The 26,464-nt window shown below is 48.1% G+C and overlaps 2 protein-coding genes across 3 annotated transcripts; one reads left to right on the top strand and one right to left on the bottom strand.

Moving 5' to 3' along the window:
• The first annotated feature begins 472 nt into the window (after nucleotides 1–472).
• LOC131091435 (transient receptor potential cation channel subfamily V member 2-like) lies at nucleotides 473–13,956 on the top strand. 2 transcript variants are annotated; one of them, XM_058037517.1, is made up of 18 exons: nucleotides 473–761; nucleotides 939–1,101; nucleotides 1,346–1,457; nucleotides 2,332–2,625; nucleotides 3,807–3,940; nucleotides 4,724–4,876; nucleotides 5,285–5,425; nucleotides 6,398–6,696; nucleotides 7,116–7,292; nucleotides 7,732–7,890; nucleotides 8,010–8,105; nucleotides 8,587–8,657; nucleotides 9,034–9,199; nucleotides 10,418–10,484; nucleotides 10,566–10,873; nucleotides 12,174–12,292; nucleotides 12,712–12,806; nucleotides 13,528–13,956. In XM_058037517.1, exons 4-18 carry the CDS (start codon nucleotides 2,387–2,389, stop codon nucleotides 13,647–13,649), a joined length of 2,346 nt encoding a protein of 781 aa, XP_057893500.1. In that variant the 5' UTR covers nucleotides 473–761; nucleotides 939–1,101; nucleotides 1,346–1,457; nucleotides 2,332–2,386; the 3' UTR covers nucleotides 13,650–13,956. The 2 variants fall into 2 exon arrangements, with proteins under 2 accessions (XP_057893500.1, XP_057893501.1); XM_058037518.1 differs by having other exon boundaries at nucleotides 13,488–13,618.
• An 8,498-nt stretch (nucleotides 13,957–22,454) lies between these two features.
• HASPIN (histone H3 associated protein kinase) lies at nucleotides 22,455–26,196 on the bottom strand. The gene has a single exon (XM_058037650.1). The coding sequence runs from the start codon at nucleotides 26,194–26,196 to the stop codon at nucleotides 23,458–23,460; it is 2,739 nt and encodes a 912-aa protein (XP_057893633.1). The 3' UTR covers nucleotides 22,455–23,457.
• Between the last annotated feature and the right edge of the window lie 268 nt (nucleotides 26,197–26,464).

Here is a 26,464-nt window from a genome sequence, read left to right on the forward strand (position 1 = left end):
CAAGGATTATCAAGCCCAACTCTTCATCCCTGCTCCCAGGGGAAGCCTCTGTCGGACTTTTCTCCTCTGGAGCACTCCCAGGCCCCGGAGCAGAGGGAGTGAGTGGTGCCCTGAGGGTCTGGGGCTGCTCTGGGCACTGCCCTGAGCCCTGGGCAGCAGCTGGCACTGCTTGGTGGCACATCAGGCTGTGTCCCTGGGGCTCTGCAGAGCTCCCTTCCCGCACCAAGCTTGGCTCAGCTGTCCAGGCACTTCTGCTGCTCCTGGGCAGCTCTGGGGGGCTCAGGGGGCTGTGGGGGAGGCAGAGGCTCTGTGCAGGCAGGGGTTAAACATTCTGAATTTGCAGTAGGCAGCAGCTTTCCCATATAAGAGCACTGCACTCATTGGCTCTCCCCTTCAGTGAGAAACCCAGCCAGTCATTTCCTGTGCAAGCCTCCTTCACTCTGCAAAAAGCCACGCGTTGGGTGAACCACAGGGTGGTTCTGGGGCTGCTCCTTCCCACAGGGTGGTTCTGGGGCTGCTCCTTCCCACAGGATCCCTGGATTCCCTCATGGACCAGCCCGGAGCTCCACGCTGTGCCACTGCCAGATGAACATGGGCTTCCCTGCACGGCTTCTCACCCATGGATGGGAATAATTTTGGGTCTGCCTTGATGCCAATTGACACCTCTTGGTGCCTGACCTGGGTTCTGCTGGGAGGTTTTTCCCCTCTGAAGGACCCGTGGGGATCAGATCAGCTTTGGGTGGAGCTTGCAGCAACTTCTGGTAAGTGCTGAGCTCTTCTGACAGCAGGGCTTGGGGAGGCTCAGGGGCAAGAACTCAGCTCTTGGGAAGTGCCAGTGGAGCTGGGGAGCAGGGAGAGCCCCCAGGGATGCACAGAGAGGGGGGATCCCTCTCAGAGTCCTGGTTTATGGGACCATTTTGCTCTTGGTTTTAACCCAGAGACTCTGTCTGCGCAAGACTGCCAGTAAATAACTCTCCTGAGCGCTGTGGAGGGATGGAAACTGCAGCTGAGGAATGATTTTGGGGAGAGGAAGACAGAAAAGCACGAGCAAACTGTTATGGAAGTGCAAATTTCCTCCTAAAGGATTCGGCAGATGCACCAGTAAGTGTGTGGGGAGGGAAGCAGGGCTGAGAGGATTAAAGGGTGTGTGCAGAGGAATGTTTGTCACTAGAGCCAGACTAAACTGAGTGTCTGCGTTATCACCACGGGTTGACTCCAAACCAGCCCTGGGGTTTCTTGCTGTGAGCTGCATGAGGATGTTTGGTGGCTGTTTTCTGCCCAAAGCTGTGTTTTTTTCACAGCCTAAATGCTGATGCTGTGTCCATTTACCTCTTTGCTGGTGCAGGCTATGGAGTCAGGCTGTAGCAAGGGAGATTTCTCTTCAGAGCAGACCTGTTAACCCTTTGGAGGGAGTGCCTGGCGATGAGGAGGAGCTGCTGAGCAGAGCTCTGCTGCAGGTGGGTGCCTGTGGATGTTCAATTTCTGCCTCTCAAACCCTGTGAGACGCTGACCTGCGCTCTGTGCCCTGGGTGTGGTCTGAGCTGTGCCCACAGGATGTGGAGAGACGTCCCCAAAGAGCCAAAACAGCTCAGGAAACTCTGTTTGACTCTTCAAAGCAGAACATCCTCCTCAGATGAGAGGGGCTGGCTGGGGGCTCTGCTGTGCTGCAGCTCTTGGGCAGAGCTGTGCCTGTGCAGCTCCCAGGGCTGGGAGTGTGCTTGCCTTGCTCCAGCTCTGTGCTCACATGGACAACCAGCACCTCCAAATATCCAGGAGATCATTTTGCCCATCAGGGATGAAATGCCAGGCATAACCAGCAGCTCCAAATATTGAGATTATTTTGCCCATCAAGGAGAAAATGCCCGGCACTTTGTGCAGGTGTTTTTCCCTGTAAACCTCCCCAGCAGGGACTGTGGGCAAAACCATCCCTGTTCCAAGGAGGGCCCCCAGTGAACCTTTATCTTTCTGGCCACTTGGTGAGCAGCCTGTGCCTGTGCTGGCTGCACTGAGACAAGAACCACGATCTCACACTCCTTTCCTTGCCTTTTATGTCAGGAGCCTGTGCTGCTGCCAACAGGTGAGGTCATCCCACACAGGGGGCTCAGATGTGCTGCACACGAGTTGCCTGTGCCTCATGAACTGCTCCTAAACCTCTCCTTCACTGCAACCCCACTTAAGACCCCGATCCTTTATTCAAACCCTCCTCCTCCATGCAGAGTTTTACCAAATCTCCCTCTCAAGGCGCCTGTGGTCAACCTGGGAACTTTCTTTGTGTTCCAACACCTTTGGGCTTTGTGAAGAAATTGTGTTAATTGTCCCCATCCCTTGCAGGTTTAGTGCCCCACAGGGAAGCTCTTTGTGACCTGCAGGACCATCTCTCCTGGCAATGGATAAATTCACAAATGGGCAGCCAGGCCCCGCTCAGAGGAACAGGCTCATAGGGCTGCTGGAAACAGATGACAGCCCCCAGGAGGAGAAACCTGCCCCGAGCCAAAAGGAGGAAAGGCCAGGGCCTGGGAGGAAAGGAGAGCCACAGCCCTTGGAGACACCTTACCAGAAGGAGAGCAGTGACTTTGCCCCTAAAATCAAGGTTAATCTGAATTATCGGCCAGGACTCGTCAGCAAGTGAGTAACTGGGAGGTGTTTAATCAATTTGGGTTGATCCAGGTGATCCACACTGATCCTATGGATTTTCCCAGGTCTGCAGTAAAAGAATCCATACTAAATCCCACTAAATATAAAATAAATCCCCCCAGGGATGGGCCTGACCCTGGTCCTGGGCTCCTCTCTCTGCTCTGGGTTCCTGCCAAGGCTGCACATCAGCCTGGCTCTGGGAACAGCTCCAGCTGATGGAAAGAGCAGCCACTTAGCAGAATTCTGGGAAATAACTGTCTCTATTTTTCCCTTGACTCAAAAATAAAACATTTATGTGGGTTTTTTTTCCTCCCCCCAACAAAATCTCCTCAGTCTCCCTCCTTCCTTCCACTGTCCCACTGGAGCTTGTGGCACATTCCTGTCCCTGCTCTCCAGAACTTCCTGTGAAAAATGTGTAATTTATAATTGGCTTTTAGCAAATATTAAAATTAATATTATATGTGTTATGTTAGAAAGTTATGCTGTATTAATTTTTTTAAAGTAGTGTATTCAATATAGTTTTAGGTTATGACAAAATGTTAAAGTAGTAACTATGTATGTGGGATATTTTTTTAAAGAAAGGAATAGAGTATTCACACTAGATAGCAGCCACAGGACACCTAAATATTGATGATGATGATGATTATTATTATTATTAAATATAGATAATAAAATATAATAAATTATATTTATTTTTATTTTATTTAAATTATAATTGATTATTATATTATAATTATATTTAAATTATATAAAATTATATACTTCTTCCCACCTCCTTCAGCCCTGAAGACACTGTCAAAATTAAGAAGTAGTTGACACTGAGCAGACAAAATCCTTTTTTTAAATAGAATTTATGCATCATGGATGAAGTGTATAAATATGCAACAAGCTGTTGTTTTTAAAAGTTAATCCTCTGTTTACCTGGGTCCTTTTTCGGGCTTATTTTGCCCAGAAAAGGTACCCAGACCATCCATAAATCTTTGTTTTTATTGCCTCCTATTGTCCTAAATCCCAATTATCCAAATTTTTATCACTCATAATTACATTACTGTATTTATAACTATTTTATTGCTATTAAACTATTTTAAAATTTTTAAAAATTTAAACGAAATACTTATCGTTTTCCCCGTTTCCCCCGTAATCCCTGGCTGTTCCCTGCCGCTGTCCCGCAGCCAGAAGGACCCGAATCGCTTTGACAGGGAGCGGCTGTTCAGCGCCGTGGTCAGGGGCAGCCCGCAGGCTCTGGAGGGGCTGCTCGAGTACTTAAGGAGGAACTCCAAATTCCTCACCAATTCCGAGTACACAGGTAAACCCCCGCTGCTGGGATGGTTTATTAACAGGGGTGCCAAGGGAATGTGTTCTTGGCTTTCTCTTTGCTTTCTCTTTGCCCTCTGTCTTCTTTTGTTTTCCTTACATTCGCCCTGAGGTGGAGAATTGTCACGGACGTATTTTATGAAAAATCCTTTTGCTAAGGTTTTTCTCCTGAGAAGCTGAGAAGTCTCAGAAAGGAAACGTAAAAAAATAATTATCTGTTGCTGTGGAATGCAACAGGCGCATCTTTGGTTTGTCTCATGTAATTGGTTTTAATTAATGGCCAATCAAAGTCCAGCTGTCTCTGGTCAGTCACAAGATTTTGTTATCATTCCTTTCCTTCCTTTCTAACCTTCTGATGAAATCCTTTCTCTTTCTTTAGTACAGTTTTAATATATCATTTTCTTTTAATATAATATATATCATAAGATTCTACTATCATTCCTTTCCTTCCTTTCTAACCTTCTGATGAAATCCTTTCTCTTTCTTTAGTATTGTTTTAATATATCGTTTTCTTTTAACATGATATATATAATAAAATAATAAATCAGCCTTCTGAAAAATGGAGTCAAGATTCTCATCTCTTCCCTCACCCTGGGAAACAAACACCACCACAGAGAATGCCATTAATTGAATATATCCTAAGGGTTTTGCCTCAGGACTGCTAAAAATACTGATAAAAGCCTTTAAAATGAAGATTATAATTGATCTCTGAATCAAGCACCACAGCTGTGTGCAAAGCACACCCACAGCCCATCCAATCCTCTCTCCCTGCCAGATGCAAAGTCTGGGAAGACCTGCCTAATGAAAGCCCTGCTGAACTTGAAAAATGGGAGGAATGACACGATCCCAGTCTTGCTGGAAATCGACCAAAAGACACAGAACCCCAGGCCCCTTGTCAACGTGTCCTGCTCTGACTGTTTCTACAGAGGTAAGGAAGGATTCCTGTGACATGAGCAGGGAAAAGAGGGGACCTGGAGCTCCTCCCCACCCTTTATTTCTGATTTTGCTGCTGCATCTCCCCCAGCCTTGAGTTATACCCTCCCTGGTCCGTAAAACAGAAATGATACATGCTTTTAATAACCCAAGAAGAGAGATTATTTACTTGGGAAAGTATAAAAAGCACTTGTAAAAGTGAAGTGGTCTGTGCTTGTTGAATGAGTTTGTTTGGCTGTTTGGGACCTCAGTGCCAGGCAGGGGGAATTGCCTGCCCTGGTATTGAATTCCTGATGGTTTGAGGCTCATGGAGAGCCCTCAGCTGCCAGCCCAGCCCACCCTGAGGCTGTGCCATCCCTGCTGTCCCCTGGGCTGGCACAGTGACAGGGTTGCTGTGCCCCAGGCCAGACTGCCCTGCACATCGCCATCGAGAAGAGGAGCCTGGAGATGGTGAAGCTGCTGGTGGAGAACGGAGCTGATGTCCACGCCAGGGCCCACGGGGAGTTCTTCAGGAAGAAGAAAGAAGGAGTTTACTTTTATTTTGGTGAGTCACTGTGGAACATGTTCCTTTGGGGGTTTTATTGCCACGCTCTCTGTGATGCCACTAATTCTGGATGAGTTTGCCCCTCTGGTGCCATCTTCAGTGCCCTTTAATCAAGCCCTTGACTTATTTAAAAAACAGAATCCTTTCATATCTGGGGTACTCACTGTGCATTTCCATCATCCTTGGGTTTATGTGTTTAATCCTGTCTGAGTGGTTTCAGACAGCAATACTTGGCTGGTTCACATTTGAGAGATCAGTTTGAGATGTGGGAAAGTGTTTCAGTTGCCGCAGAAACAGAGTAACTGTTTATTGTAAAACCCTTTCAGAATCCAGAGACACTGAGGCAGAACCTGTTCTGTGTTTCAGTGATAAAACTCTGGGATATTTTTGTATATTTTTAAATATTTTATATATTATTTTAATATATTTTATACATTATTTTAATACATTAATATATTATCTTAATATATTTTTTATATTATTTTAATATATTTAAATAAAATTTTATACATTTAAAATATATTTCTATATTCTATATATATTTTATATTTTAATATATTTTTGTATATTTCAATATATCGTCTTAATGTATTTTAATATATTTCTATATTTAATATATTTACATTTTTATATTCTATATTTTATTATATAAGTAATAAATCTTAATTTATTTTATATTTTTCTATATATTTTATACTTTAATATATGCTTATCTATTTCTGTATATTACTTTAATATATTTTTATATTTTATACATTGTTTTAATGTATTTTTATACATTATTTTAATAGATTTTTATACATTATTTTAATATATTTTTATACATTATTTTAATATATTTTATACATCCTAATAAGTTTTCTATTTTTATATATTTAACATATTTTTCTAGGATTGCTTTCCCCCCCTTTCTTTAATCCTCTTTCATCCCTTCCTTCTTCCTCTCCAAATGCTGTGTCCTGATCTCCTCAGGTGAGCTCCCCCTCTCCTTGGCTGCCTGCACCAACCAGCTGGACGTGGTGCATTATCTTCTGAACAACCCCCACCAGAAGGCCAGGCTGCAGGAGCAGGACACCCAGGGCAACACGGTGCTGCACGCCCTGGTGATGATTGCAGATGACACCGAGGAGAACACCAAGTTTGTCAGCAGCACCTACGTGGAGATCCTCAAGGCGGGCGTCAAGCTGGACCCCACCTGCAAACTGGAGGAGATTGTCAACTATGATGGCTTAAATCCCCTGCAGCTTGCTGCCAAGACAGGCAAAGTGGAGGTGGGGACAGCCAGAGGGGTGCTGAGGAGCAGGGATGGTGGGATTTGCACCTTTGGGTGTTGAGGAGCAGGGATGGTGGGATTTGCACCCTTGGTTGGTGTCCAGTGAGGTTTGGGGTTGGAGCTTCTCACACCCAACCTGTGCTGATGCTGCTGGCAGGGGCAGTGCCACAGGTGAGCACAAAGGAGGGCACCTCCAAGCCACCCAGCTGTGTCCTGCAGAGCCTCAGCTGTCCCTGCCCTGTCCCTGCTGTCCCTGCCCTGTCCCTGCCCTGTCCCTGCTCCAAAACAACCAAACAGATTTGGTTGTTTCCCTGCTTTTAGCCAGACCCAGCTGCTGGATGAGCCCCAGCCCCATCCATGCTGCTCTGGGTGTCCTTCAGCAGCTGCAGCACAGGAACAGGGTTGTGTTTGTGTCAGATCTTCAGGCACATCATCCAGAGGGAGATCCAGGAGCCCCCGTACCGGCACCTGTCCCGCAAGTTCACCGAGTGGACCTACGGCCCCATCCACGTGTCCCTCTACGACCTGTCCTCCCTGGACAGCTTCGAGGAGAACTCTGTGCTGGAGATCCTGGCCTACAGCAGTGACACCCCGGTGAGCCTCTCACCTCAGCTCCAGGACAGGCTTTTCCTCTCCTTTTTCACAGTGGGGAGCCAACGGGATATTTATGGTGGCATTAATTTGAAATTGTGGCATTTCAAGTTCATGTGGGCTTTCTGGTGATGGTTTCTCTGAAGGAGGAGTGATTAGTGGAGATGTTTGCAGATTTTGTTGTTTGGAGGCTGCTTGGCATGGCTCTGACCATCCATAATTTGAGAGAAATTTTGATCCTTTGGCTGTCTTAAGCACCAGTTTGTTCAAATACCTCGATGAAGGGACTTCTATGCAATATTTGTTATCTTTCACACTGAATAACCCCTTAACAACTCCCCAGTTGAATCCACACAGCTCCACCCCTTGAAAAGACCATCCCCAGGTGAATTCCCATTCCTGGGGACACACAGGTGCAGTTTGGTTCCTTCTTTCCCCACAGAACCGGTACAAGATGGTGGTTTTGGAGCCACTGAACAAATTGCTTCAGCAAAAATGGGAAACCTTTGCTTCCAAGAGGTTCTACTTCAGCTTTGCCTGCTACCTGTCATTCATGGTCATCTTCACAGCCATTGCATACTATCAGCCCTTGAGGGTAAAGGTAGGCCCAGCCTTTTTGTCTGGTTGGATATATGGAGCAGATTTAAAAGTTGTGGGTGGTTGGCATCACTGTCCCTGCCCATCTCCACTGCTTTGGGTGGTTCTGGTTTTGTCTTGCAGCCTTCCTTCCCAGTGGAGTTCACAGCTGGAGGCTTCCTCTGGGTCTCTGGGCTGATCATTATCCTGTTAGGAGGCATTTATCTGATCTTTGCTCAGGTAGGGGGATCTCTTGTCTGGTTCCATTGTAAAACAGAGCGGGGAAAAAAAGGGAACAACACGGAGCAGCAGGACCTGTTCTCCTGACATATGTGCAGGAGGGAATCCTGCTCTGGGACACTCACTGTGACCTGGCAGTGGCAGGGGCAGCTCAAGCCAGGTTGCTGGGCAAGGGGGAATCACAGTTCCACAGCAGCAAATAATTCTGAGAGACTTCCGTGATTTATGGCATTAAAATGCATCCCTGGCATTTAATGCAGGCTATTAATAAAGACATTGGGCTGAGGCATGATTCAGCCCTTGCTTATCCTTGCCCTTTATAAATGAGGGCCTTTTTTCGTCTGAGAGGGATGAAATTGGGGATCTTGGAGATGAAAGGAGCAGCACATGGAGCAGAGCCTTGCCTGGGGCAGGGCAGGGCAGGGCTGCCTCTCTCACATGGCCTGGCTCTGATGAATGCTGCATTGATTTTGCTCCCCAGAGCCTGTACCTGAGGAGGAGGCGCCAGTCCCTGAAGACCATGTGCTCTGACAGCTGCATCGAGATCCTCATGTGAGTCCTGGGCTCTGCCACAGCCTGGAGCTGCTGCTTTGTGCAGCTGAGCTGCCCCAGCGCTGCCACAGAGCAGGAAAAGCAGCTCCTCTGCCCCTCTCTTTGCACCCCTGCTGCCTCTTGTCCTGAGCCTTTTTGTGCAGTTGTGCTGCCCCAGCCCTGCCATAGAGCTGGGGAGCAAAAAACCAGATCTTCTGCTTCTCTCTTTGCACTCCTGCTGCTGCCTCTTGTCCTGAGCCTGTTTTTGTTGCTGGGTGGGCTCTGTGTGCTCCTCTCAGCCTCCCCAAACACCTTCCATTGCAGAGCAGATCTGCAAGGGCCATTTTTGCTGGGATGAGCCACTGCCAATTCAGTTTGTTTTTTTTTTCCCTTCCAGCTTCATCCAGGCCTTCTCCCTGCTGCTGTCAGCAGTGCTGTATGGAGCCAGCTCAGAGAACTACGTGGCAGTGATGGTGTTCTCCCTGCTGCTGGGCTGGGTGAACACCCTCTACTACACCCGCGGCTTCCAGCGCACCGGCATCTACAGCGTCATGATCCAGAAGGTATCCAAAAAACCCTGCAGATCCAGCAGGTATCAAAAAAAAAAAAAAAAACCAAAAAACCCTGCGGGGAGAGGCTCTGGGCTGGTATCGCCACCAAAATTTCAAGATGTGTTTTTTTTTGGTTCCTGAGTAATGAGAATTCGTCATGATCCAGAAGGTCAGAGCTGCCCAAAAAAAACCTTTCAGAGAGAGGCTCGGGGCTGGTATTGCCACAAGAAAAAAAAAAAAATTTCAAGATGTGTTTTTTGGTTCCTGAGTAATGAGAATTGGTCCTCAGGAACCAAAAAAATGCATCTTGAAATTTTGTTTTTTGTGCAGTTGGTAAGTGAACAGGGAATTGACAGAAACACTGGTATTGGAACAAATTGTGTTAGAGGATGCCTAGAGGCAACTGTTCATCCTACAGGAGGATTTCATCAGAGGATGAGAGAGAGTATTTCATCATAGAGGATGAAATGAAGGGGAAGTAGATAGGGATCAATACAGTTATTAATACCTATTAAACACAACAGTCATTTTGCTTCGTTGCTCTGCCTGCAAAATTTCAGTTACTTTGCCCGCAGTGTTTGCAGTGGTCACAGTAAAATTAGCACATGCAAAAAGGAATTAGCTGGGATTGGTGTCCTGTGGAAGCACAGGTGCTGCAGAATGAGGTTGGGTCAGTGTCTTCATCTGCAGTTGCAGCAAATTACTCGTTTGGCAATGCTGAACATCCCAGGTGGCCTCTGCTGACACCTGTGTGCCAAAATCCAGCTCCAAACAGCACTGAAAACCAGTGTGGGCTCCCTGGAGATGCTCAGCTCAGCCTGAGAGGTGTTTCCAGATCCACAGAGGAACCTGAGACTGGAAAGGCAAAGCAGGGGTGAAAGGAGGTGCCAGGGAAGAATTCTGGTCACCGTTTGTGTAAAGCCAATGAAGGTGGAAAGGACAGGGGGTTTTGTGTTGAAACAATTTGGAAACAGCCATAGTGGGAGCTAATAGGATATTTATTTGTTCATACTAACAGAACAACAAAGAAGTTCATAGCACTATCAGATTAACCCGCCAATGATATTATTTACCTGTAGAAGTAATTTAACACACATTAGCAGTTTTTTACTCTGGATAAAAGGTGGAAACCTTGCTGCCAGTGCTCTTGAGGGCTGGTTTGTGATGTGTGAGATCATCCTGGTGATTTCATGTGAGATAAAGCCCAGCACTTCCCCTGGTTTGTTTCAGACCATCATGAGGGACCTGCTGCGTTTCCTCCTGGTCTACATGATCTTCCTCTTTGGCTTTGCTGCAGGTGAGCCCTCTGTGGGTGATCTGTGTGGGCTGGGCTGCACAAATCCCTTTCCTGAGCACTCAGGCTGTGTTTTCCCCCCAGCCCTGGTGACGCTGATGGGCGATGCCCCCTCGGTGCCCCACAACAAGTCCCTGGCTCCCCTGGAGAGCTCGGGCAGCCACGCCATGTACGGGGGGCTGCTCAGCGTCTCCCTGGAGCTCTTCAAGATCACCATCGGCATGGGCGACCTGGACTTCCAGGAGCACGCCAGGTTCAGGTACTTTGTCATGCTGCTGCTGCTGCTCTTTGTGATCCTCACCTACATCCTGCTGCTCAACATGCTGATCGCCCTCATGAGCGAGACCGTCACGGACATTTCTGGCTACAGCAAGAGCGTCTGGAAGCTGCAGGTGAGGCCCCAAAAACCCTGCCCAGAGAGGCCCCAAAAACCCTGCCCAGAGAGGCCCCAAAAACCCTGCCCAGAGAGGCCCCAAAAACCCTGCCCAGAGAGGCCCCAAAGCCCTGCCCAGAGAGGCCCCAAAAACCCTGCCCAGAGAGGCCCCAAAGCCCTGCTCAGAGAGGCCCAAAACCCTGCAGATGAGGCCCAGAGTCACAGGTGCCACTGCCTTCCTCACAGAACAGCATTTACTTCTTTGGTAACACAAAGACATGAAATTGGTGCTGGCTTGGTACCTCTGCCAGCTCTTACCTTGCTGCAAGTCCTGAGGAGAACCCGTCATCCCCTTCCTTCATGGAAGTCCTGAGGAGAACCCTTCATCCCCTTCCTTCATGGAAGTCCTGAGGAGAACCCTTCATCCCCTTCCTTCATGGAAGTCCTGAGGAGAACCCTTCATCCCCTTCCTTCATGGAAGTCCTGAGGAGAACCCTTCATCCCCTTCCATCACCTTCCTCACAGACACAGCCAGGGAGTCTGGGATGTGTCCCCACCCTGGTTTCCCAGCTGGGAACTCCTTGCACTCGCAGGAAAACACATATTAACTAATACTAAATATATAATACTGAATATAGAATACTAAACTGTACTATGATATAGAATACTAAACTAAACCATACCAAAGAATACAGAAAGGATACTTACAGAAGGCTAATATAATGATAATATGAAATAATGAATAAATAAATAAGATAGTAAGGAAAACTCGTGAGTCTTTCCAGAGCCCTGACATAGCTTGACCCTAATTGGCCAATATGTCAAAATAATTCACAGCAGAATCTAATTATACAATCACCTGTGGGTAAACAATCTCCAAACACACAAAAGGAGCAAAGCACAGGAGAAGCAAATGGGATAATTACTGTTTTCCTTTTTCTCTGAGGCTTCTCAGCTTCCCAGAAGAAAAACCCTGGGTTAAGGGATTTTTTTTCAGAAAATATGAATGCCACATATCTGTCCTAAGCTCAGCTATTATTGTGCCTTTTATATAAAGTTGTCACCTTGGGAGTGCATTTTTAGGTGTATTTACAGGTGAATTTTAGGTGCATTTTTAGGTGTATTTACAGCTAAACTTTAGGTGCATTTTTAGGCTATTTACATCTCTCTGCAGGGGTAACTTGGGGCAGTACTCCAGGAGCATTTTGGGGTTGGTTTCCCTGGGGATTCTCCAAGCCCAAGGACTTTCTGAGTGGGGAAAGGCTGGGTTCTGCCTGTGCCCTGGCTTCTCTCTGATTCTGTGAATTTTGTTCCTTCAGAGGGCAATTGCCATCCTGGAGATAGAGAAGGCCTGGCTGTGGCGCCAGGGGGGGAAGAGGAGATCTGGCTGCTTCATGTCCGTGGGGCTCAATAAGAAGGATGAGAGGTGGTGCTTCAGGTAAGGCAGAGACACCATTCCCCCCTCACACTGCAGCTCCAGTGGGGTCACAGCCTGGGGCAGCACAGGGAATTTCAGCTACACCCAAATTTTTTGGTCAATGCCAAGCTGGATGTCTGAGAATTGTTCCTCCAGCATTGCCACTTTTGTATTAAGAACATTCCCTGAGCTGGAGAATTTTAAACCAACCAGACCAGTGGACAATATACAGGGGGAAAAGATAATTTACCTCATGGAGCTTTGATTATGGAAGATCTTTGCTCAAATAAAAAAGCTCTGTAAGGTGCTGCTGCTGCAGGCAGACCATCAGGGTGGTGTTGGCAGGGTGAGCTGGGCTGGGAGGCTGCAGAAAAAGGAGATCTCTGCCTTGAGATGCTGCATTCCAGGCATCAGTGTCTTGTGTCATTTTGTCTCTCCAGAGTAGAGGAAATTAAATGGACAGATTGGGCAAAGGATGTGGGAGTTCTGAAGGAAGAACCTGGGAGCACCAATGATTCAGAGCTAAATCCAGAAGGTAAATTTAATCATGGGGAAAGGTCTGCAGTTCCCTTTCAGCTTCCTGCTCAGCAAACTGCTCTTGGCATGATGTTGTGTCTTTGGCATTCCAGGCAGGCCAACTTGAAAATGAGAAAATAAAGATTTAGTGTAGGTCTGGGGCTGGCCAGAGTTTGGGAACAAACTGAGGATGAAGGAGATGCCATTCCTATTCAGCTCTGGGAGAAATGGGCAGGAAATGCTGCTGAGGAAAAGCAAGGGCTGCTCTTGTTTTTGGCTCAGTAGCCCAAATATGCGATGCTTTTCCTAGGAAAGGTAAAATTCAGGCTCATTCATCCTGCAGATGTCAAAATCACAGGGCTTTCAGAGCCTGAATCTGGACATTAACTCTGGGAACGCTGTCAGATTCTGCCTGAGATCTTTGTTGGCTTCCCTTGGTAGAACTGGGAAGGAGCTCTGTGGAAATCAGAGCTGTTTCCCTGTTAGAAATCAGAGATGTGGAAAACAGAGCTGTTTTCCTGTTAGAAACATCTTGTTCAGCCTGGCAGAGCCTGGCCAGGAGCTCCAGTGGATTTGTAGTAGATTCCCCCTGGGTGCCAGTTTTCCATAACTGGGGGGGTTGCAGTGCTTAGGGGATTCTGTGGAGTGTGTTGGGTGTTCCCTGAGCCTTCACCCTTCTAAAGCTGGGTCCCTTTGTCAGCTTCCTGCTGACGAGGGGGTGCTCTGTGTCCCTGCTGCAGACACCTGGAGACCAGCACAGAAACCACCCCGAGCAGCTGCCCCGGAGGAGCTGGCCCTGCTGCAGCCCCAGGCTCCTGGCACGGAGATGGTTCCTCTGCACAGACAGCCCAGAGAGCTCTGACAGCTGCCCTGAACCTGCCTCCATCTCCAGAGGAGCTGCTGGGAGAGCTGAGGGCACTGTCAGCAGCAAAGTGCATTTTTCGTGGAGGATTGTGGCTCAGCCTGTGGCTTTCAGTGTTGTCATGCACTTTAATGATTCATTTCCTCTGAAGAAACTGTTTTTACTTGACTTTTCTCTGCCTGACAATTTATTATTATTATTCCTAAAGATCCAGTGGTGGGAGTGAGCTGCTGGGGCAGTGGGGAAGGCAGAGCTCTCTGACCTGTGCAGGGATAATGCTCATGAAATAAAGTGGATGATGCTCATGGATAATGCCCATGGATGATGCTCATGGACAATGCTCGAGGAACCACCTGGCTGAGGATGGCCCAGCCTGTTCTCCTGTCACAAGGGACTGCACTGAAGTGCTTTGGAATAAAAACTGTTGTAGACTCCTAAAAGCTGCTGAGGGTGGAGTTGTCTCTGTGTTGGCATGAGATGTGAGTGGACAAACCCTCACCCTGTGCAGCACCTGCAGGGCTCTGTGGTTAATCCACATCAGGATCCCCCTTTCACACTTGCAGAGTGAAATTCTTTGCCTAAAAGAAAAGTGAAGTGGATTGTGGAAGTGGTGTGGATTTCCTGGACCTGAAACTTCACTGGTGGATTTCTGGGAATTTCATGGGTTGCTTTGTCTCTGTAATAAACAGCAGCAGAATGCTGCTCGTGGCCCCTGAGAGACTGATGGGCCAACACTCTGTGTGGTTTTTGCTTCCTCTTACTCATGTTGGGCATCCTGTCTTGCTGCAAATGTCTGCAAGGACCTTGTTCCTTTTTGTGACTTGCAGCCTGCTGTAAACTCTGTGGGAAAAGAGATAAAAATGAGCTGTCTCACTTTTCACTCTGTTCAACAGTAATAACATGTAAAATTTCTGTAAACAATACAGCAAGTGTACTTAATTGAAAAAATGTTCATTTTTGCATGCACTTTTAGAGCTTTGCCTTTCTCAGCAAGGGAGAGGGAGGTGTTATCAGTGTGGACTGTAGGTTCTTATCAGATTCCTGATTGCTGCTGTGGGAGTTAACTCTTGTTTTTCACAGCCACATTTCAGTTTGTGCAGCCACATCTGAGCCTGGAGCAGCTGGTGCTGCCCTGGATGCCCCTCCCAGTCCAGGGGAAGGTTGGTGTGAATCCCAGGAAAGGTTTTTCTCCCCTTCCCTTCAGTGAGATAAACCATGCAACCTGAGATGACTCTGAGTGAGCCTTGGAGGTTTTCCTTTTGGACACCATCACCTTAATCCTCACTGCATGCACGTGGCAGGCAGCAAAGTTTTGTTATAAAATTTATTCCGTGCATTTCAATGGGTTCTTCCCCCTCTGCTGGGCAATGCCCCCTCCAGCCTCACTGCTCTGGGACTCTGAGTGGGAACTGACTTTTCTTGCTCCACCTTCTGTTGTTTTCTTGCTTTGTGAAGCCTTCAGCTGCTTTTTCCATCTATGGCTTTGTCCTAAGTGTTCCCAAGATCTGGCAAGGTGCTCATCTGCCCTATGATAAATCTATTGCTGTGCTGGGTGCTTTGCTGTGGCAGGGGCACTTGGGGATTGTAAAGAAAGGCAGGATCAGATCTGCCATCCCTGGCTGGACTCTCAATAAATAACCTTGCTGGTAGTTTGGGGAGGCTGTGGGCTCTGACAGCTTTCAGCATCACCTTCCTCTTCTGCCCTTCCTTGGACCTGCTTCTCTTTTAAAGCTTGGCAGTGCTCATTTGTCTTTTGATCTGCACCAGGAATGTTCTGCTGTGAGGCAGGGCTTTGGCATCCCCAGAGCTCCCCAGTCCCACCCTAGCACTCTCATGGATGAAGGATGGTTGTTCAGAGGCCCCAGAGAATTTTGGGGTCCACTCTTAACAGATGCCAACGTTTTGTCAGGAAACCCTTCAGTCATTTACACAAGAACTTCTCCACAGGTGAGCTGTCCTCTCCCTCTCCCCCTGACAGGTAAACCCCACTGAGAACTTTTCTGTGCACAGGGGAGGTTTTGCAGGGCTCTGACTAAACAGTAAAACCTCTCACAAGTGGGAGTGGAGGAGCAGCTGCAGTTTCCCTGCTCTGTCTGAAGCACAGAGGCTCTGCCATGGGAAGGCACCAGCAGCTCCCAGTGCAGCTCCAGGGCTGTCCAAACCCTCTGGGTGTGCTTTGGTCAGAGTTCCTCAGCTCCTGGCAGGTGAGAGATGAACCTTGAGCATCCAAACCCCTCCTTCACCCCAGCACACTCTGCCTGCTCCTTGCTCCCTCTGTGAAAGGCTCTGAGTTCTCTGCAATTTTCATAAAAAAACTCCATCTCTGCTCCGTTCCTAATTCCCTGTTTTCCTCAGGAGCAGAGATGGAATCAAACCTTCCTTGTTCTTCAGATGCTTTGCCCACTTTGGTGAGTTTCCCCCCCTGTTTTTCCAAAGGCTGCTCTGAAGCTGGAGCCAGCACTGGGAGCTGGATCCACGAGCTGGTTCCTCCCTCTCCATCTCCCTGTGACCCCACTTGCAACCGAGCATATTTTCCATTGCCTCTGGAGCTCGCAGAGGGAGCCTTTGAAATGTGACAGCCCCGGGGCTGGGACAAAGAGCAGATGCTTTCTGTAAGTCCCAGGAGCTGCCCAGGGCTGGGGCTGAAGGGCTGCAGCTGGTGGAGTTTGCAGCTGGACTCCTCCTGGGGCTGCCTCTCACTTTTTGGGCTTTGCTGTGCTCAAGAAATTTCATTTCTTGCTCTGGGACTAAAACAAAAATTACAATGGGAGAAAAAAATTAATTTGAAAAGAAAACTTGCTCTTTGCAACCTCACTTCTGCTTCTACAGCTCAAAAATCCCCCAAACTTGGGGCTAGACAGCAGCAGGCAAAGTCTCAGAAAATGTGGCTGTGGCTGCCTTGGGGGTGGAACAGAACTCTCACTAAATCTGACTGCAAAGGGGTTTTTCTTGCTTCCTCTTTTGCCATAATATTTTCTCTTTTTTTCAGCTGAGATTTGTGGTATGTGGGGTGTTACAGCATTTCTGGTCTGTGAGGATGGTTGTCAAATGTTGAACACACAGAGAGGAGAGCTGGAGGTGGCTGGAAAGTGCCCATGGGGTTTGTTGCTCTCTTTCCTGAGAATCCTTAGAAAATTTAGATTTTCTGGACAAAGAGAACCATGTCTGTATTTCACTGGGCAGCAGAGCCATCCCCAGCTGGCAGTGTTGGTTTTGTTGCTGTTCACATCTCCAACACTAAAGTCAGGGATTCCATCATTGCAGAGAAAAAAAAAATTCTGCTATTTTGGAATCCTCTGGATGAAAACCTTCATCCATTAGGACAAGAATGAATTTGCAGAGTGCCAGAACCATTTCCCTTTGTTCATCCCAAGCTTGCAGTGCTTTACCTCTGCAGCAAATACATTGGAAGGAATCATGGAATTTGGAAAAAGAGTGGGAAAAAGTTCAGCTAACTGGGCTGTGCAGTATTTCTGTTCCACTCTCATGGGTCACAGGGAGGGAGGTTGCCAGCTGTGCTATTCCCTTTTCTGCTGTCAGATTGTTGAATAATGATTTTGCTGCTGCTAAACTGGTTACAGGATCCGTCCCTGAGGATGGCTGGAATAAAATAAATAATAGGAACTGATCCACATATAAGTAGATATGTGATGTTTTGTTCTAAAAATTGCCCTTCCTGCTGCAAAGGACACTAATTCTCCAAAGCTATATATAGAGAATTCCAGGGAAAGGGCTGCTTGTCTCCTTCTGGAGCACAGGTTGGGTTTTATCTGGGGTCTGAGCTGTGCCCATGGGTGTGCAGCCTGCTGGGCTGAGTGATGCTCTCCTTGCTGGAGCTGTTGGGTGCAGGTTGAGGGAAGAGGGGAGGGTTCACTCCATTGCCTGGAGACAGAGGTGCAAACACTGGCAGCGTAAACACTCCCTGCTGGGGATTTTCCAACCATGCCTGAGCAGTGACAAATAAAACATTCCTGCTTTGTGCTCCCTGCTGCATGTGCTCTCCCTGTATGGTAGAGGACTGCAGAGCTCCTGGCTTGCTCAGTAGAAAATAGGGGAGAAATAAAGATATAAAGTTATTCTGTCCCTTTTTGTCCCAGTGAGGTAAAATTCTGATTTTTGCCTATGTGCAGGGATTTGTTGGTGCAGCCCTTTGCAACACAAATGAGCTTGGGGAGTTTTCTGCATGTCACCTTTGCTTCTAGGGCCAGGCAGAAAACCAAAGATCCTACAGGATCCATGAAATTATCCAGGATTAAAGTGAATTGTGTCACAAAGGAAACCCTTTGGTGCCCTGCTGGAGTTTGCTCAGGTGCTTGGGAGCAGAAGGCAGCAGCCTGGGCACAGCAGGGCTCACACAACGGGCACCCTCTCGTGGCTCTGTCCTGTCACAGGGTGAGGACAGGGATGGGTCCAGCTCTGGAGCAGGCTGGGAAGCCCCTCAGCTCCTGCTGATTTCAGAAAACACCATGCAGTACAATTTATTTTATATTTTCAAATGCAAGAGAGCTACATTTGCTATAAATCCTTCTCTGATGTTTTCTAGGCTGATTCATCCACCTTGAAAAGCCACTTCAAGGTGCAGGTTTGGACCTCTTCTTGGGACAATCTTTGATTTTCCTGATGGTCTCCAGGACTTTGCAGGATCTCTGGAGGACGTGACTGTGCTCTGGTAGGTAATAAATGTTGTTTTTTAGTGTGCTGGGGAAAAGCTTCAAAGACAAATATAGAATCTGTGTTCCATGCAATGTGTCATTATTCTATTTTTAATTCAGCATCAGAGGGGCATTAAAAAAAAAATCTTTCCCAGTGATAGAAATTATCTGAAATATAAACCCTTCAGTCCAAGTTACAAAGGGTTTTGCCTTGTATGTCTAAAGATTTGGACAAGCACAAGATAGTGAACATGAATTAACTCAGATGAAGGTCTGAGAAGACCTTGATGTCTGCAGTTCAGCACTGATAATTTCGCTTATTTATACAAAATTTAATTTATTTACATACTGTCCCTCACTCTCAATCAGACCCCTGTCAGCTGAGTGACCTGTGGAGCTCACACAGACAGAGGCAGAGCAGATGGGTTTGATTTTCTCTTTGCATTTTGGATTTGAAAACAAACTCCAGATAAAGGATTGGAACTGCTAGATAATGTGTTTATCTAATGGAAACACAAATACCACGTTTAATCCTGAAGCTCTGCCCATAGTGGTGTATTTTGGCTGTCTGCTCCTTCAGGCTCTTGGGATTTTGTGTGTTCTGAACATTCCCAGCAGAAACTGGAACTTCTGTAAATAGGCCAGCCTGCTCCAGGTGACACAGCATGGAAACACTGAGAGTTCTTGTTCTTGCTGCCAGGCTTCCTTAAAACGTTTTTCCTGGAATATTTCAGCTCCAAATTTATATTTGATTCTGTTCCTGATCTGCTCTTCACTGACTAACTCAAGACCAGCTGTCCCCTGTCTCACCAGCATGAGGTTCAACCCTGAGAGAATCCTCATTTTCCAAAACAGCAAAACTGTGTTTTGATACAATGATCTGAGTGTTACAGTGCCTTGGCAAGGCAAAAACTGGGAATTCTGGTCATGTTGAGATGTGTTGCTGCTTTAGTAGCAATTAGGAGTCCTTGCCACAATTAAATATTTAATTAGGTGTTCATAAAGCAGAGGACACAGAAGTGGGGACAGCATTCAGTAATGAACACTAATGACTGTGGCTGCAGTGCCCTCAGGGATTCTGAGGCTGTTGTACATTTATTTCCTAAGAATAATTCATGAGATTCTGGAGTGTTGGTCAGCATTGCTGAGTACCTCTGCACACAGCATCTAATTGTTAATTAGCATTGAACTTCTCCAGGAACATCAGCCACAGACAGGAGATATTTACTGGTGAGTGGAAAAAGGAATAAATCTCATCTCTGCAAAGCTGTGCCCCTCAGCTTGAATATTTAATCAAGAAAAACTTCTCATCACTGGGGAAAAAATAATATTATTGTCCTGTGGCAATCCAGGGGTAAAGAACTGGAGTTTGTTTACTAAGACCTTGTCCACAGTGAAGATTTTTTTGTTGTTGTTGCTTATAAACCTTTACAGTAGCTGAACTCATCACTAGAGGGTCTTTTAGTTTTAATTCTCCATTGAGGTGTTGGGAATTTTGTTTGTGTGCATGTAAAGACATTGTGAACCTGCTCCCTTAGGAAAATGAGGATGGTTTGATGTGAGCTGATCTGTGTTTGCTCTCAGTGCCCTCCCAGGGGCTGCAGCCACAATCCCACCTCCACTGCTCATCTGCCTCTGACTCAGAGGAGTTGCACTCTCCAGCTTTTGCATTTAGTTTTATATAAAACATCCTCTTTGTACAAAAAGTGTTTTCTTCAATCCCTCAGTGGTGCTTTTTGACTTTCCCTGCAATTCATCCTTCAATAACCTCCCATTCATAGAGTGCCTCATCTCTGGGGCTGTCCCAGGAGATCCCAGAGCACAGGCTGAGGTTTAAACAACAAGAATCATCCAAAAATCCCAGTTCTGGCATTTCATTAGGACCAGATGAGCAGCAGAGCACTGCAGCAAAGAGCTGCTCAGTTTGCATCTGACAGAAGGCAAATGTTCATGGTGAAAATCCACCCTGCAGATTGGCTGAGGAGCTGAACAAATACAAGAGTGCTTAAAGTCACCCCTGAATGATAAAATGTCACATAAAGCATGGAGGGGTCTCCTTTGAGATTGAAAAGGAACTATTTTCCTACAGACCCTAAAGAATATTGAATAATTAATTGCGTTGTTGTATTGTCCTTTGTGTGAAAGAATTTGGAAGGAATAATTCCCCCAAATTCCAAGCAGGATGCTGCAGGCCTCTCATTAAATAAACTCCATTTTCTGTCTGCTCCTAGGAAGGATCAGTGGGGGCCACACTGAAGCAACCATGAAAGTAACAGTGACAGTGGAGATGACTCAGTGTGACAAATCTGCTCCTGAACTACCCCAAAAATCTGCATTTTGGGAGGTGAGTTTGTAGAACAGCCCCAGAGCTCCCAGCAAAGTGCTGAGAGGAAACCCAGCCCAGCCACCAAGTGATTTACTACCCAAACAAACCTTGCAAGGAGCATTTCACTTGTTAGGAGGAGAGCCTAAATACTGGATTTATCTGATTCAAGAGTCCCAAGCTTTTATTGGGCTATTTGTACCTAATTTGTTTTATGGGAGCAGTCCCAGGCCGAGTTGAATTTCCCAGTGTTGTTATTCAGCTCTAAGGAGAATTCCTTCTCCCTTGGCAGCCTCCTCTCTTGCTGGGCACCATTAACTGCTGCACTCTGGAACTGCAGAATTGGACAGAAATTAAAATTTTCCCTTTTTTCCTGCCTCTGAATGATACTGAGCAGCTGCTCTTCATTCTCTCCACACTGAGGCCAGAGCTGCTCTTCCTTGTCATTCAGCTTCTCAAGGCAAGAGATCACTTTCATATTCCTGCACTTCATGTCTGATTTTTCCAGAATGAGGTTTTAACAGCACTCTGGTGAGTTACAGAGTATTCACAGGGTAATCCATATTTTATCTGTATTCTCCAACAAAATAGGTAAAATTTTCAGAGATTTGGTACTTGGATGAAATCATATTCCAAGTGAGGGTCGCTGGTTTCACCACAAAATCCACTTTACCTGGAAACGCCAGAATTCCTGCCTGGAATCCATCTGATTTACCAATTACACAAACCAGGCTTGGTCTTTTCACTCTCCTAAAGTCTTTGGATCCATGTGAAAAATCTTCCCCTCCCTTAGGATAATTCTGGCTTTGCTCAAACTTCCTTATTTCAGTAAAACATGGAGCACCCTTTAAGGCTCTGATTTCAGTGTGGTGAGTATTAAAAAACTTGTGTTTTCTGAAGGGGCAAACTGGGTTCTGGAATCCTCTTTCCTCAGCACAGAGAGATCTCTAAAATATATAATCCAGCTCTGTTCCAAGTAAAGCTTTCACTCAGATGAAAACATGTTCAGGGCATTTAACTTGATTAGGGGAAATTTACTATTCCAATTCCTTTTTTGTCACCATCCTCCCATTAAAATTTATGAGGGCTGATTAGTACATGATATTTTTTTCTGTGTTTTTTTTAATCAGAGAGCATCTTTAAAAAAAGAAATGAGGGCTCAGCTCTGGCAGCTGCACTTCCTTGCAAGCACAGTTTAAAGGAATGGTTTCTATATGAATTTAATGTCCAGTTTTGGGGGGAGGTAGAAGCCTTACATTTTGATTAATGAAAATTACTACATGCTCACAAATCAGCAAATTGGTTTGCAGGGAAACATTCTGAGGTTTCAGCTTTCAGAATCTCCAAATTCCTGCACCAGGGGCTGTCACCTCTCCTGGCATTAATTCCTGCCAAAGCCCCATCCCTCCTGTACAGCCAAAAATCAGTTCTCAAATCAGAAACAAAGCAACAAGGCAGGCAAAAAATAACGTGGTTTCATCCATCTTTTTTTGGTTTTTTGGTTTTTTTTTAAGCATAAATGAAATTAGCACCATTGTGACTGAGGAACACTCCTTGATGTCAGATAAGCATTCACTGCAGGCCTTACCAAGTGGGTTTTAAGACCATTCAATTACAGTGCATGATTTTATTTCATTAGAGAGGGGAGAAAAAAAAAGGTTGAGAGGATGCCTGGGAACATTCCAGCACAATTTCCATCTTGATAATTTGCAGCACTGCAGATTGTCAGGTCACTTTCTGCAGTGTCTGGAAGCCAGAACAATAAAACCACCCCAGGGTCTCCTTGCTGGGTTTGTAAAAAGGAGACTCCAAGAGAGGGTCCAAGATGAATCTCTGAGATGCACAAATTCAACATTTACTCACTGGACTGCATGGAGAGCACTGCAGTTATAATGAATTTGATGATGCTGCCTGTTAATTTCTTAATGCATCTGTGTCATTGGATCAGAATTTAATTCACTTTTCACTTCACTTTGATTTATTGTTCTCTTTAGCCCAATTTCTTTAATAAACAGGAATGTTAGCAAAGGACTTCTTGAAAACAGGGAATTGGCATTTAAATTAAGAGCCTCCAGTTTGGGGCACCTGATCCACCTGCAGTCAGGGCTAAAGGACATTTATTACCTTGGGCATTTTCTTCTGTAGATAAAGGAAGAAATTCCTTCAGTGCTACCACCAGGTTACAGATTTGAGTTCCTATCAGTGCACAAGACCACAACATTATAACCATTAAAAATCAGGAACACAGGTACTTTGTCTTTTTTTTTCCCCCACAATCAGGTACCTCTTCCTTGGTCCTTAAGAGAGGGGGAAAGAAAGAACAGATAAGTGCAGATTAGTGGGTTTAAAACCCTTTACAGAAATGTCACATATTTACATTTTATACTTTCATTCCAGGTATAAATTTAGCCGAAATTAAATCAAAGGATGGATTTTCCCTTCTGTCTCCAGTGAGCCAACAATATTCAATCCTTGTCCTCGCTGTCCAGACCTGAAGAGTTTTTACCTTTAAAAAAAGAATCTGTAAAAAAGACAAAAGTAAGAAAAGAACTTTTAATAATCTAAGGCTAAAATGGTAAGAAAATGTATGTGAAATTCAGAGTATTAACTTTGTCTGAAGAAGTCTCTTTCCCCCTCCTTTCTCCAAAGTCAGCTCTGTTGTCTCCCCTCAAAACCAGCAGGTATGGAAATATCTTAGAGCAGAAGACATAGTGGGGGGATTTTTTAGGACATTTTTGATAATGTATTAAAAATATTTGGAACTAATCAAAACACATCATTGTGCCAACACATACAAAAAGCAGAGAGGCAGCACCAGTGGCTCAGTCCTTGCTCACTGGAAGAGGCTGCTGTGGTGCAGAACATCAAGGGCAGACTCAAAGGTCAGCACTTCCTTGTGGAACTTGCTGAGCTGCATCTTGATTCTCCTCAGGGCAGGAGTTGTTGCCTTCCTCTTGTAGCACATGGCCTTCAGCAGTTTATCAGCCAGGTAGTGCAGCCAGAGGACGTTGCTGTGGGGGTGGTAGTCAGTCCAGCTGTTGGAGTTCTCCTCCTTCATCTGCCTGTAGGTGTCAAACTGGGGGTCCCCAGCGCCCTGGAAGAGCTCCAGGTCGGTGGAGAGGTCGCAGAAGACGGTGAGCCCGTCCTTCTCCAGGCGGGACAGGGTGTAGTCGATGATGTTGACGTGGAGGCCCGCGGTGGGGATGGAGTGTGTCTGTCCATCCAGCACGTACTGCAGCTCCCTCAGCTCTGTGCTCCTCACCAGCACGTTCCCCCAGTGCAGGTCCCTGTGCTCGAAGTGCAGCTCCTGCTCTGCCACCGCCAGGGATGCAGTGACCTGGTGCAGGATGCTCCTGGCTGACGCCACCGAGGAGAAGCTGCTCCTCATGCGCTCCAGGTCCCGGCCCCCAAACTCAAACTCCAGCACCATGAACAGCTGCTGGGTCCCAAAAAAGTCAGGCCGGTCGTTTTCCGAGCCTGTTTCTTCATGGAATTTGTCCCAGGCTTGCAGGAGATACCTGGGATAGGCCCCCTGGACACAGTGCACAGAGTAGAGGCTGATAAAGCCCACAGTTCTGTTCACAGAGCCCTCAGACAGGAGACTGAGCTCTTTTGAAATTATTACCTCAGGCAGAATCTCCCCAAAGCTCTTCTGAGCTTCACCATTTACTTTTTCAGTCCCCTCAATGGGAATTATTTTTAAGGCCACAGGTCCTCTCTCGCTGTCAATCTGGAACACCTCTCCAAACACCCCTTCTCCAATTTTCTTGCAATCTTTCATTTTATTTAAAGGAATGCAGTCCTCAAAAGCAATAGGGCCCTCCTGGTTGCATTCTCCAAACACTTTCTCAGCATCTGTAAGGAGCAGCTCCAGGACAGAGGAGGAATCCCTGGGAGCCAGCAGGACCATGGAGGAAGCAAACCAGGAGCAGCCCTGAGCTTTGCCAGCAGACAGGCTGGCTTGGTACCCCGAAAGCTGGGATTTCCCTGAGGGGGTGCAGAGGCTGCTGCTGCAGAAACTCTCATCTGTGGTCACTTTCTTCTTTTTATGGAAGGACAGAGACGCTCGAACTCTAGCCCAGGAATAAGAGTTATTGAGGAGTGAAGAGTCATTGTCTCTGACACCTACAGACATCTCCAGAGCTCTCCTCCGAGTTAGTTTTTGCCTTGGCTGGAGTCTGAAAAGGGAACTATTGGGCTGCTGCTGCCTCTTGTTCTTGCGCCTCCTGGGCCGGAGGCGGGTGTGCCTGCCCCAGCGGCTGGCACTGAAGCCACTGATACAAGCTTTCCTGCAGGTGCTGCCCTCCCCAGGGACGCCCTTGGTCCTTTTGTGCTTGTTCTCCAAGATCCCCTGGCGGCCCACGGGAGATCCTGGCTGCAGGCAGGCAGGTTGAACATCAGCCTGGTTGTTGAGTTTCATGCTCTTCAACCTCATTGGCACTTCCAGGGGGTCCAGCACCACCACTGGCACAAGCTGGTACTCCTTGGCCAGGTCTCTCTGACAGCTCGAGCTTATTTTTGCCGAATCTCTTGTGAGATGAGATGGGACCTCAGAGGGCTCCTCACGAGTGCCACTGTCACAGGACACAAGGCGCTGCGGCTCCCCCTCCAGGGGCGGGGAAGTGCTTGGGGCTTTTAGCGGGGTCGGGACAGCCTGGGCCGGGCAGGGTCCCCGCACCGCCGACCTCAGAACACGGCGGGACCCGCGCAGCCCGGGCTGGGGCTCACAGCTCCGAGCCGAGCCCTGCGCTCGGAACCACTCCGGCACCTCCTCGCCAGCGCTCAGCAGCGACGGCCGCTGCCCGGAGCCCCGCTCGGGGGAGCCGCGGTGCTGCGAGCGGGGCTCGCCCAGCTCCGAGCCGCCCTCGATGGTGGTGCTGAGCAGCAGCGAGCTGAGGCGCAGGGGCGAGCGGCGGCGGCGGGGCACGGGGCTGTCCCCGGGGGCCGAGGCGCTGTCGGCGGTGGAGCTGAGCCGCAGCGGGGCCCATTGCGGGGTGCTGCACAGCAGCGGCGGCCGCGCCGCGCACAGCGGGCCCTGCCGGCGGCGCCGCGAACCGCGCGGCGGGGACGGGGACGGTGACGGGCACGGTGAGGCCGAGGACAGCGACGGCGGCGAGCGCCGGGGCTCCTCTCTGCGCCCGCGGGGCTCTTTGCTCTGGCTCCGCTTCTTCTTCCCCGGCGGCTCCCGGTTCTCCTTTCCCCGGCCCCGCGTCTCCCGCCCCCGGTTCTCCGGCTTCCGGTTCTCCTTCCCGGCCGGTTCTCGGTTCTCCTTCCCGGCCGGGCCCCGGTTCTCCTTCCTGCGGGTCCGCAGCCGCCGGGCACAGGCGGGGCGCTTACCGAGGGCCTGCAGGGGCCGCTTGCCGGGCGGCGAGAAGTCGGGGTCGTCCGAGGGGGTGGAGGCGGCGCTGGAAGCGGAGAGGGCGCTGGAGGCGGCGCTGGAGGCGGCGGAGGTCGAGCTGAAGAGGCGCTTGCGGTCCTGCGGCGGCGAGATCCATCGGTCGGGCGGCGGCAGCGGGCGCAGGTAGCCGGCGCGCCGCGAGTAGGTGCGGAGCAGCCGCGGCTGCAGCGGCATGGCGGGGCCGGGCCCTCGCAGGGAGCCCGCCCGCCGCCCGTTCGAACGGGTATCGCGAGAGCGCGCGAGAGCGGGGCTAACGGACAGGGCACGCCCCCGGACACGCCCCCCGGTGTCCTGCTGTCGTTCCCGGTGCCGCTCCCGGTGTCCCGGTGCCGCTCCCGGTGTCCCGGTGTCCCGCCGTGTCCCGGCGCTGCGCAGCGTTTCCGTGGCATTTCAGGACCCCCGGGATGATCGGTGCCGGCGCTGCTCCATGCCCGCTCTGGGA

This window comes from Melospiza georgiana, chromosome 19 (genome assembly GCF_028018845.1).
Source record: "Melospiza georgiana isolate bMelGeo1 chromosome 19, bMelGeo1.pri, whole genome shotgun sequence".
NCBI classification, from domain to species: Eukaryota; Metazoa; Chordata; class Aves; order Passeriformes; family Passerellidae; genus Melospiza; species Melospiza georgiana.